The sequence below is a fragment of the Hydra vulgaris genome, chromosome 08 (genome assembly GCF_038396675.1).
Source record: "Hydra vulgaris chromosome 08, alternate assembly HydraT2T_AEP".
NCBI classification, from domain to species: Eukaryota; Metazoa; Cnidaria; class Hydrozoa; order Anthoathecata; family Hydridae; genus Hydra; species Hydra vulgaris.
In genome coordinates, this window is record NC_088927.1 from 32,622,246 (window position 1) to 32,634,789 (window position 12,544).

Genomic DNA, 12,544 nt, shown 5'->3' on the forward strand with positions numbered 1-12,544 from the left:
AATCCAAAAAATATAACGCTACTTGGATTCCAGATCTGTTTATTTATTTAATAATTTGGTAGTTATTTAGGTGCTCCCAGAAGTCCTTACGGTCTTATCACAGAGCACCGTGCATTAACATTTAACAAGAGAGCATTTAACAAGTTCATGCCTCTTTCTGTACCAGAACGAATAATAAAAAAATAACAACATTAAAAACAAGGCAACCACAAAACAAAAAAATTCTTTAAATTAGTTGATTTTGAAACAACCATATCTCAAACACCAGTTAGATAACAGTGCTGAAATTTCACAGGGTAATTTATGAAATAAAGGTGACTGTTTTGCTAAAAAATTAGGAAAATGTTAATGGTAGATTACAAGTCCCTCCCACTTTCTCACGGAATAACCCATAACAAGCACAACTATATATGTAAAAACCATGAAAATTATTTTTAACTTGATTGTTGAAATATTGCCCAATTGTTATTGTTAAACAGAAAAAACAACATTTTTAAAGTAACAAAAAAGCTTAAAAGGTGTCTAAACAAAAATATACCATGCTCAAGAGCAGCTGAGTTCCATTCAGGGTAATCATTGACTTTCAATTGAAAATCACTTAAAATGTAATCATGAAAATCAAGTTCAGTATCTTCTGAAAAACAACATTTATATTACATTTTAAGATTAAGAAGAATAAATGACATGTACAATCAGAGCTTACACCTGTGATTGTACATATCATATGAAAATCTTAGCAAATAAGTTAAACAAAAATATCAAAAAGTCTTAAAGTGAAAATTATAAAAAAATCAATTATTAGATTACTATATATAATATAAAATGTAATATAATATAGAATGCTATAAAATGTAAAACTGTCAGTAAAGTTATATATTATATAGCACCAAATGTAATATCATAAACAAAACATACCATAGTTACTAGTTTTTTCAATAGACTGTTTCTGAAGTATCTTTTTTGAAATAGTATACATTAAGTAGCTCTCTAAAGGAGATTTGATCATGTTATCAGAGCCATCATTTCGAACAGGAACATGCTGTTGTTGAAGAAAATAAAACCAACTTATATTTACAAGAGGCTCTCCCACTCTCCTTCCTTAAACTTAAAAAAAATAACTTTACTTTTTCAAAATTTTTTGTTAAGAATGGAAAACAATCCATATTATTTTTGAAATCATCTTCTGAAACGCCACTAACCATTACAAAAAGAGAGCGCTTGATTTTATTTCTTGCTTTAAGCTGACACCAATTGGGAAGCACTGTAAAGTTCGGGTCAGTTGCAGATAATAAGAGAGTACGAATATCACTTATATTTAATGAAGTGTTCATTGCTCGTTTTCCTCCCAAAGAAAAAAGTTCATCAATATCAAATATGATGGATGGAGGATGCTCCTGTGCAAAAACATTGAAAAATATTATTAAAATGAAAAAAAACTTTATTGTATCAGAATAATCCTATACTGTTTTTACATTTTCAAAACAATCAAATAAATAATATTGGTAATATAAAATATTACTTTTTTTTTCTTTTTCCGGCTGACTTCAATAAATTTATTATTGCCTGCAACAAATAAATAACTTTGATTTATTTTCAATTAAAAACAAGAACATGCAACAGATTCAAAAAAAAAAGCACCATTTTGTTCTGATTCCATGTTAATGGTTATATCATTATTTTTCAATACTGAGTTGGTGTCATCTAGGTCCATTTTTGAAATTTCTTTCTACAACAAAAAAAACAACAAGAAATTTAGCAATTTATAATATTGAAATTTATAACAATGACATATCCTTTAGATTCGTAGAACATTTGTTGAACATTCTCATTATGTTTGTTAAAAACATTTACCATTTACTATAAATAACAATATTATGATAAGAACCAATTGTGAAGTTTAAATACTTATACTACACCTTTTTAAAGACAAACACTTTAATATAGTTTGTTTTGTTTTTTCCATTTTTTGAATATCAATTGAGTTAACTTTGGAATCCAGATTAAACCCCAGAAATCTATGTCTAAAAGTCAATTTTTATACAGAATCCTGAGTCTAAAAATTCCAAATTTATTTTGGGGCATTTAAACTTCATAGGAAAAAACAAGACTCACAGACTTTTAAACTTCAGCAATGTCATCAAATTTGTGTTTGAGATTTAATTAATTCAAAATCAACAATTTTAATAGATTCTTTTGTTTTGCGGTTGCTTTGTTTTTAATATTGTTATTTTACAGACTATTGTGCTACAATATAATCTTAAAATTTGCAAACTTTTAACTAAAAACTCCATAAGTTCAAAGTGCATCAAAACATTTTTAGAGTTCCAAGATTCCAGTAAAAATACTTTTTGATTTGTTAAACTAGAGAATACTGTATACTTATGGTTTTTCTAAATTATATTACAGTGCATTTACAATGGATTCACTAAAAAATCAAAGTACATATTGTTACTTTTTATAGCAATATTACTTATTTTATATTACCTGAGTAATTTAAAAAAATTTACTTTTTTTTTTTTGCTCTTTTTACTTGCCATTTTATCACCACCTACATTAAATAAATATTTATTATTTAATTTTAACGAAATGAAATAGAAAAAATTAAAAGATTTTTTCTACTTTTAAAACACTAAAAGATTTCCTCTTATTATTTCAATTTTTACAATTTAAATTACCATCTTGTTGTAATTCATTAACTTCATTAACTAATTCTTTGTGGGTTGAATTGTCATCATCCATCTCAAAGTCTTTCTAAAACATGTAAAAATAAACACACAAATAAATAAACAACACTGTCTGTTGCTATATTTTTTTATTTATGCTTTTACCAGATAAAATATGTATCAGAAAATACCATATAAAATGTGTGTATCAGAAATTTTTTTAAAGTCAAAAAAAAAAAGAAACATGAAAGAAACAAAAAAACATTTTTTTATTCATGACATATTCTAAAAACAAATCTTAAAATGTTATGCAATTAAAAAGAAAAATCTACTTAAACATTCTGATCATAACTAGATTGTAAGTTGAGACAAGGTAAACAGAGAGAAGATAAACAGAGAGAAGGTAAACTTTTATATGTTTCAAGACTGATACATATGGCAGTTTTATCAGCAAATGCTTTACGTGTAACATAACCAGAAAAAAACAAAAATGAATTTAATGAAGAAAAATGAAGAAAACGATGAGTGCAAAATGTATAAAAGAAATAAAAATGAAACAAGAATAATATGGCTGATAAAATGAAACAAGAATAATATGGCTGATAATATGAAACAAGAATAATATGGCTGATGAAATGAAACAAGAATAATATGGCCGATAAAACAAATTAAGAATAATATGGCTGATAAAATAAAACAAGTATAATATGGCTGATAAAATGAAAAGTATGGTTACAAAATAAACCAACTGTATGAACTTTGTTAAAAATAAAATTATTACAAAGACAAGTAACTAACCTTATTTCCTTTTTTCTTTCTTTTTCTTTTATTTAACTTTTTTACACAACCATTGTCATTTGATATATTCACAGAAAACTCCATTTTTGAAATGTTAAAAAAACTAAATCAAACTTTTCAGAATTCATGACTTCAAAATAAAAATTAATGGCAACTCATTTCAATGACAACTGCTGAAAGTTAATTTAAAACAAGATCAAATAAACTGATGCTGATCTAAAACATTCCAAACATATTTCTTTTTTAAATAGATATTTATATTAAAAATAACTCCACATACATAATAAAGGTGACCATAGCAATGCTCTTAAAATGCTTAATTTTACAGTTACTCAGAGGTTTTGTTTTTGAAGTTTTAATCATTTCCAAAGAACAGAATCAAGGTAGATATTAATTAAAGTAAAAAGACCAACAAATACAACAAACAATACTTAAATTGAATAATAAAAATAACAATGATACAATGTTACCGTTAACTTTGTATTAATTTTAAACAACTGTTATGTACAAGTATGCAAATATTGGGTGTTTAATATGTGTAAATATTAATACATGTATGCATGTATGCAGGGCTCAATTTAACGGTCGGACATCAGACATTGTCTGACTAAAACCTCTGATTGTCCGATTAATTAACTAAGTAATCGGACATTTTGACCAACAGAAGTTAAATTCTACAAAATAAAGTTTGGACAGTAATGGTGTGCAATCAACCGCTATTGCTGACCACGCAAATGAATTTTTTTTGTTTACAACATGACAATGTTTTGATTATTTAAACGTTTCAGAAATGTGCTGAAAAAAGAAATGTTAACTTTATTGCTTATTCTTTAGTTTTTTAAAAACTTAAAAAACTAAAGAATAAGCAAAACAATTTCTTACGAAAAAGAAAATAAATTTGCATTTAAAATAAAATTAAAAAAACTTGAATTTAAAATTAGGGGTGAGCAAAACCGGATATCTGGTCTGGTTTGCTGAAATCGGATTTGGATTTATCCAAACCACATCAGATATCTGGTTTTGCTAACCCTTAGTTAAAACTTCCAAACTGGAAGTTTTAACTAGGGGTGATTTCAATTAGTCTATTCCGGATATCTGGCTTTGCTCACCCATAGTTGGAAGTTCTAACTACAGATTTCAACAAACCAGACCGGATATTGTTTTAAACTACTTTTATTCATATATTAAGTAACACAAACTTTTACAAAAAACAAAATAAAAAAGATCAAAGTTTTCCTTCGCAGAGATTTTATTTAAATAAAAAATCAAAACAGCCCATGAGGTTTAATAAAAATTGCCGCATAAAAGAGAAAATATCTTCCACTTCAAAACAGCTGTTGTCAAATTGTAAAGAAAATAAAAAAATAAAAATAGCGTTGCCAGTTACAGCGTGAAAATTTAAGTCTATCTAAAAAACATACAATACTAAATTGAAACTACTTTATTAAAAAACAAAAATCTGCGATGAAATATTCTAAATAATAAGGAAAGAAACTACAACTTCACTAGACTAATGTTAAATAAACTGTATAACATGACAAAGATTTCAATTGCATAACTTGGTTCCGTTAAACCGTTAAAATTATACTTTAGTTTGATCGGACACTGTCCGACCCAAACAAGTTTCAATCGAACATTTTATCTGGGACTTTATAAAAAAACTAGATTGAGTCCTGTATATGTATGTATGTATGTATGTATGTATGTATGTATGTATGTATGTATTATATACACAATTTTTAAAATTCATGCATGTATGTATGTATTATATAAACATTTTTTCAAAATTCTAACCTTAATCAAAAAACATTTTAATTTAAAATAATCAAGACATTTCATTATAAAATATTTTTTTTTTTAAATTTCACTTTTCAAACAATTCTACAATTTATATAAATTTTTAAAATTATATTAATAATAAAGTTATAAATAAATCTTAAAAATTATATTAATAATAATGCATAAACTTTGTAAAAACTTCTGTACTTTTTAATTTTTATAAAAAAAGGTAATAAAAAAAAAAACAAAAAAATTAAAAAAGGTATTAAAAAAACAACACTTTTTATAATTTGAATAAAAAAAAATCAAACTAAATCATATAAACATAATTTCCTCAAATTTTAGAAATTTCTTTCTTTCACTTCAACAACCTAAAATTAAGTAGAAAATTATATATATATATATATATATATATATATATATATATATATATATATATATATATATATATATACATATATATATATATACACATATATACATATATAGATATAAACATATATATATATATATATATATATATATATATATATATATATATATATATATATATATATATATATATATATATATATATATATATATAGATAGATATATAAATATATATATATATATATATATATATATATATATATATATATATATATATATATATATGTATGTATATATATATATATATATATATATATATATATATATATATATATATAGATATACATATAACTCCCCTGGTAGTGGTGGAAACAGCGTGGAGAGTTCTGGGTCATTGTGGATAAGGTGACAGTTGTGTAGTATAACATTATTGATCCATAATGCTAGTTCATTGTAAGGTGTGACTATGGGAAAGATGTGGTTGTCATCGGGTTCTTTGTTTTTGTGAATAAGGTCTTTCTGTGTGTGTAGTAGGGCTTTAGTGATGTTTCTGTTGATGATGTCAAGATGGTACCCCTTAAAAACCAATTGGTAGGCTAATGTGCAGAGTTCCCTAAATAAGTGGTGAGTCAGATATAAGCCTATTGTATCTGATTGCTTGGCTATGGATGAGACCTGATGTGATGTGGGTGGTATGAACTGAAATGTGGGAGGCTCATTGCATCGGTAGGTTTTTGGTGTAGTGTGCTCTGTATTTTTCCTAGATGGTTTTTGTAGAGAGTTAGGTCCATAAAGTCAATTAAAGTATCTGAGTGGTTAAACATGAATTTAATGGTGGGGTGCAGGTTGTTCATAAATGTTGTAATGTGATGGAAATCTTCTATAGAGCATGTGAATATGAAGAAAATGTCATCAATGAATCTTTTGTAGAAGGTGATGCTGTGTTTGAATTGCCCAGTAATGGCTTTGTCCAGTGTGCCCATGAATATGTTAGCGTATGGTGGTGCCATGTGTGTACCTATCGAGGTCCCTGTCATTTGTAAATAGTTGCGGTCACTAAATTAGAATGTCGTGTTTGTAAGAATGGTGTCAATCATAATCTGTATAGATGCTGCAGGTGGTGAATTGGGTAGTCTTAGGTCATGTAGTGTGTTATTAAAAAGTCGTTTGATAGCTTTTACACAATCTCTGTGGGGTATGTTAGTGTAAAGGAAGGTAACGTCGGCAGTGACAAAAATGTATTTGTGAGGTGATAGTGGTTGATTTCAGAGCATGTGGAGGAATTGTGAGGAGTCTCTGAAATATGAAGGAAGAGTTTTGGCTAGTTGTTTTATGAACTTAGTAACAAAGTATGAGAGGTAGTTTATGGGACCATTGCAAGCAGATACAATAGGTTGGAGAGGAATTCCAGGTTTGTGTATTTTGGGGAGTCCATAGAACAGAGGGCAAGAAGGATTGTTTGGGCATATATAGTTTGCTGTCATCTCATCAATCACGCCTTTGAATAAAATGTAGTCAATTGCCATTATAGTGAAAATGCCATTTTCAGTGCCATTTCTATGGGGGGGGGGGGGGTTGTATTGTAGGAGTTTATATGTAGTATCATCTGCTAGTATGGTGTTAATTTTTTCTTCATAATTCCTCTTGTTAAAATGTAGATGTTACCACCTTTGCTTGCTTAATAGTATATAATTGAACTAGTTTAATAGCCCTCTCACTGCAATCATTATAATCATCTCACTGCTCCTCTCATATACTATTTCAAAATTAATTACATGTTGTGTAAATTTTAGGTAATAGTCATTTAGGTCCATTGTCTCAGCTGGAGTCTTTTTTTCTGGATTTGTATGGTTTAACAAAAAAAAAATTAACCAACACTTGTCAATAAGTGGAGTCAGACTTGGTGGAATATGATTAAACATAAAGAAGTCCAGTAAACTAAACTTGTTTTCTTTCAACAGTATAATTTGTAAGCATTAGAGTTTAGTACAGCTTCTTTGCAATGCTAATCTGTTTTTGTCCATTTTTGTCAGCCAGCCAGGTCTAAGTACCATGTGTGTCTTTTTAGGGATTTAATAACAGGCATTATTAATCAGGTTTAATTTTTGAATTTCTTCTGCTTAAGAGCCGTGATATTCTAAAAATTTTAAGATTATGATATAACCTAAAAAATATTTTATTCAAATGAAAAAGTAATAAAGAGTTAAACTAAAATTTCAAAATTTTAAAAACTTAAAAATAGCGCCAGATAGGAAACAGTTATAGGAATTCCAGCCTTTATAAACATATATAGCCATATAATATATAAAGTATTATAAGTTTAAAACACAGCTGTAAAAAAAGTCTTATCTCATATTTCAATTTTCTTAAAATCAGTCAGGCTGGAAATACAGCCAGCTATCAAAAACATCTTTAGTTTTTATTTTTAACACAAAAGATTTTGAATAATTAGTTCCATTTTTTTCAGGTTTCTTAAACAAAGAATTATTCGGACCACTAGCTTTACTGCTCTGATAAATGCTCCAACAGTGAACAATATACAATATTGAGATTTATCTAGATATGTGGTTAGCTTAACACATGAACCTTTTTTGTTACCGCCATTTACATGTCAAAAATGCACCTTTACAATATATCAGAAATAAAATCGTATCTTTCTGTGTTTCTCCAGTACAAGAATTAAGATGAAGAGTCCCAAGAAACTCACTTTTTGCCCACCAACCCTGATGGAAGCAGTAAGTCTGTCAAGTTTATAGCTTTTATTTCATATTTGCTACATATGATTTTGTCAAAATAATTTTCACTACTTATAAAAGGGCTATAAAACTAGTTCAGGTAAACATTTTTTATGTTTGTAATACTGTTTTTGTTAAAAATCTCAACTTTTTATTTATTATTTAAAATGTAGTTATTTCATGAGCATACATGGTTTTCAAATTTTCAACATATTAGCCATTTTATCAAACAGAATACAAATATAATACAAAAATGCTTTAAAAAAGCTTTTTTTTTTTGATTTTCTTTGGTCTTCATTACTTAAATATTGTAATAAATTATGCTGATCATTATATTTATAATTCTTTCTACTAGGCCAAAAAATAATAAAAATTGGAAAATTTTTTTTGCATGGAAACACTTCCCTCAGCTCATCCGCAAATAGGACAGAAGAGGAACAAAAAATGACATTATGGAAAACAATGCAGTGATGTGATGAATAACATCATCCAGCACAATATTTTGCGCTCATAATACTAAAACACGTTATCAATGAGTGCGATTATGCCCGCTCAGCATCAAGTCTTCCAGAGCAATATTCAGAGTTTAAAATTGGTTTCCATGGGGCCATCCATAAATTATGTAAGCAGGTATGGGGAGGGGGTCATTCAAAAGCGTACCAATGCGTGCTAGTAAGTGACCGTGCCCCCAGCCCTGGCTAAAAATAAGATTTTTTTCAGGCCCTGGCTAAACTATAAGATTTAGCAGGGTTTGATAGCTGAAGCTAAAAAAAAATTATAATACTTTATATATTATAATTTTATACTTACATTTACTATTTATTAGATACTGGCATATATTTATATATTTTCAAGCTCTAATTTACTTCCAACGAGATAGCAAGCAACCACTATTAAGTTATGAGTTACTTTAAAATAGAGAATAAGTAAAAATACTAGGAAATGGTTAAATGAAGACTTGAAAGGTTGTAGGTTGTATATAAAACAAAAACATGAAGATGGCTAATAGTTACAAGGTTTTTTTGATGTGCAAGAAAAAGAACTGGATTAATAAAAGTTTTTATAGCATGAAGGGACAGATACAGTACAAGGATGCAACTTATTGAATAAGAAACAAGCAAGAATGAGTTTTGGTTTATTGTAATAGAGCATTGCCATGATATTATTTGTATAAAAAAAAGAAAGAAATGCAACCTTAAAACAAAAGGAGAATGGCTCAGGCTTGGCAGATTAAGCATGTCTAACTTATTATCATTTTGTTTTTTTTAAGTTAATTCACCTCCCCAAGGGTGAAAATGCCACTACAGATGAGGAGGCTATTTAATTGTGGTTATAACACTCTCTCACCTATATAACTCCGAAAGACGAACCTTTACAACCAAGGTCGCTGCGCAGAGACACAATTTGAGCGCGGTACTACCAGGGACGTGGTGGGGATCGAACTCGGTAACTTTTGCTTCACTAAGACCCCATTACATTTACAATGTGCTTTAAGACTGAGAGTAAGAGGGTTATTATTCATCAATATAGAAATACCAACATTATTGCAATATTTTTTTGCAGTAAATAAAAGAATTTGGTTGTCTAGCGAAAGTTGTCTATTTTAAGTCCAGAACTTAAATCACTTTAGATGTTAAATTCTCATGAATATTGATATTGTAGATAAGAAACAATAGAGGAGCAAAGATTTAAGGATACCACAAGATACCTTGTGGTACCCATAAAGTTACTTGAAATAAGAAAGAGAGTGTAGGCCTTCAAGAATAACTTCATTACTGCAGTTAGTAAGAAATAATTTAATAATCTCAAAACCTTTTTATAAAGAAACTAATAACAGAGAAAAGACTAGTTGTAGGATAGTTAGAGAGGTAAAAGTGTTTTCTAGAGTTTTGAAAAATTGGAACCACTTATTTAGCACTTTTTCAAAATTAAATATTATTAAATATTATATAATTAATAGGATTAAATGTTAGACTTACTTTAGTTAATGACATTGTTGAAGACAAACCAAAAATCTCTAGAACCTAACAACTGATATGAGATACAAGATTTAGTAAACTGAGAATAACAGAGGCTAACATCAGATGAGACCTTTTTACTTTGGCTCCTTGGAATAATAAAAGGACATTTGTTCTTAAGAGAGAAGTTCTTGTAAAAAAGATGAAATAAATGATTAATAAAGCAACTGCTCACGATGGTGAAAAAAATATGGAGTAGAATAAGGTTTGACTTGAAGAGTAGGAATAAAAGCTTCCAAACTTTTAGTCCAGAAGGAATCTCAGAAAAGCTTCTGAGATGCGCTTTATGCATACATATTATGCATATGAACATTTATGTTTGCCATTTATTTAAATACTGGCATACAATATCCTATCATATTTATATAAACTTTAGTATTTACATGGTGTAGTATTTACCGAAAGAGAAGAAGATGATGATGATGATGGTAATGACGATAATGATGATCATGTTGATCATAATGATGTTTATCTATGCATCATAGATCATCCGGATCATATTTTAAAAATCTGGAAAATTGTTTTGGTAAAATATCTGGAAAAAATCCAGAATATATTTTCCCGTATTTTCCTTTTAATTTTGCTTTTAGCTAAGTTGCTTCCAATTTTTTTCAAAACTTTTTTAAATTTTTGTATGAGTGATAAATGAAAAAGCATGAAAAAACATATATATTACAAAAATGTACACCTAAACTTGTATGTATGGAAAACGTTTTGGATATCCGGAAAAACTAAAAGTTGAGAAAAATATCCGGAATTCCGGAAATAGATGGGAAAAGATAATCCCTAATGCATATATATACAAAATATAACATGAATTTTGAATAAAAAAATTATACTTTAGGATGTATAAATGTTTATGCAGCTCCGGTCACAAACTCGGCCCCAGCTATACTTTATCAAACCCAGCCCGGGCAAAATATCAACCCCGGTCGTTTACTAGTGCATAAAAAGGAAAGAGTGGATGATTTTTTGTTTGAATTTTTTTCATGTGAAGTCCGGGAAATCAAACGAAAAAGCTTTGGGTTTTTAAGCTAATTCATTTGCTTATCTACTGAGAAAAATGTTACTGCGGCTTTGATATTAAATAAAAACAATGAAATACCGCCATTTACTAGAAGTTGACAAAATAACTTTGTTTCCTATTGGAGTTGAATTAAAATACTTGATTGTGGAGATTCTAAACAACTTTAACTCTCATTAAAAAAGTTTTGAGTTCTATAAAAATGGACTAAGTTCGAGTTATCAGAGGTAACTTAACCAGATAATTTTAAAATTTTAGAATTTTAATAAACATAATCTCATAACAAGGCCTGTATATATATATATATATATATATATATACAAAATATCATATAGATTATATGATATTTTTTATTTGCAAATAAAATACAAAACTTGTATGTATAAGAGTGCTCAATAATAAATATATAAATATATATGATTTACTTATATTATTTAATAAAGCATTATGTATATTAATAAATTTATAAACAAAAATACAACTTTTCATGGTACTAATAGTTTCATGCCTAAAGGCAATGATCAGACATGTAATACAAATTATGAAACAAAAAAGCCTTTAAAGTATAAAGTTACAGTGGAGTGTGCTCTGTCGTCAGAACAAAACAACAAACAACAAAAAGATAAGAAAAAAAGAAAAATCTAAAAACGGCTGCCAAATTATACACTAATAATTTTGAAAGATGAAATTTGCTTTTATGTCTACATTTAATACTAACTCATTCCTATTATTTAATAAGTTATCATTGGTGTATGATACGACATACTTTTCATATAGACATAGGTTGCATCGCTTTATTGTGGGATTATAAGATTTACAATGTTTTACAATTTTCTATTTAACTATCAGGTTTACTTTTTTTTAAGTTCCATACTTTGTTTGACAATTCAGTATCGTTTTTATACTTTTTAATATTAAAAGATTTTGTATCGTTAGCGTATCTAAGTTTGTATGTGGTTTCATTAACTCCAGAATTCACTTTTTAATTCCCGCCTGGAGTGCCTGGGTATAGAGTGGCTTGATACACTATGTTATTTACAAGACACTGTTAAATTAAAGGGTGCTTACATTACATGCTTATAATCAAGTGGAATATAATTTAAAGATGCCAATTTTACAATCTATCCATGAAAAAGTGTAACCTTTGTCTTTATG

General features: G+C 27.9%; 1 protein-coding gene and 1 long non-coding RNA gene across 4 annotated transcripts in view; both read right to left on the minus strand.

Annotated features, from left to right (window-relative positions):
• Window positions 1–3,702, minus strand: part of LOC100202102 (uncharacterized) — a 42,608-nt gene extending 38,906 nt beyond the window's left edge. Inside the window, exons 1-8 of one of the 3 annotated variants that reach the window (XM_065803446.1) lie at window positions 3,462–3,702; window positions 2,676–2,751; window positions 2,508–2,548; window positions 1,639–1,726; window positions 1,520–1,563; window positions 1,125–1,394; window positions 916–1,039; window positions 539–634 (exon numbers count right to left, since the gene is read on the minus strand). In XM_065803446.1, coding sequence (XP_065659518.1) covers window positions 539–634; window positions 916–1,039; window positions 1,125–1,394; window positions 1,520–1,563; window positions 1,639–1,726; window positions 2,508–2,548; window positions 2,676–2,751; window positions 3,462–3,545 — 823 coding nt within the window. In that variant the 5' untranslated portion in view covers window positions 3,546–3,702. Of the gene's footprint in view, window positions 1–538; window positions 635–915; window positions 1,040–1,124; window positions 1,395–1,519; window positions 1,564–1,638; window positions 1,727–2,507; window positions 2,549–2,675; window positions 2,754–3,461 lie in introns of those variants that run through there. The other 2 variants (XM_065803447.1, XM_065803448.1) reach the window with 2 other exon arrangements.
• A 1,791-nt stretch (window positions 3,703–5,493) lies between these two features.
• Window positions 5,494–12,544, minus strand: part of LOC101240919 (glutathionyl-hydroquinone reductase YqjG) — a 37,134-nt gene continuing 30,083 nt past the window's right edge. Inside the window, exon 7 of the long non-coding RNA XR_010640064.1 lies at window positions 5,494–5,611. This is a non-coding gene — a long non-coding RNA (glutathionyl-hydroquinone reductase YqjG). The remainder of the gene's footprint in view (window positions 5,612–12,544) is intronic.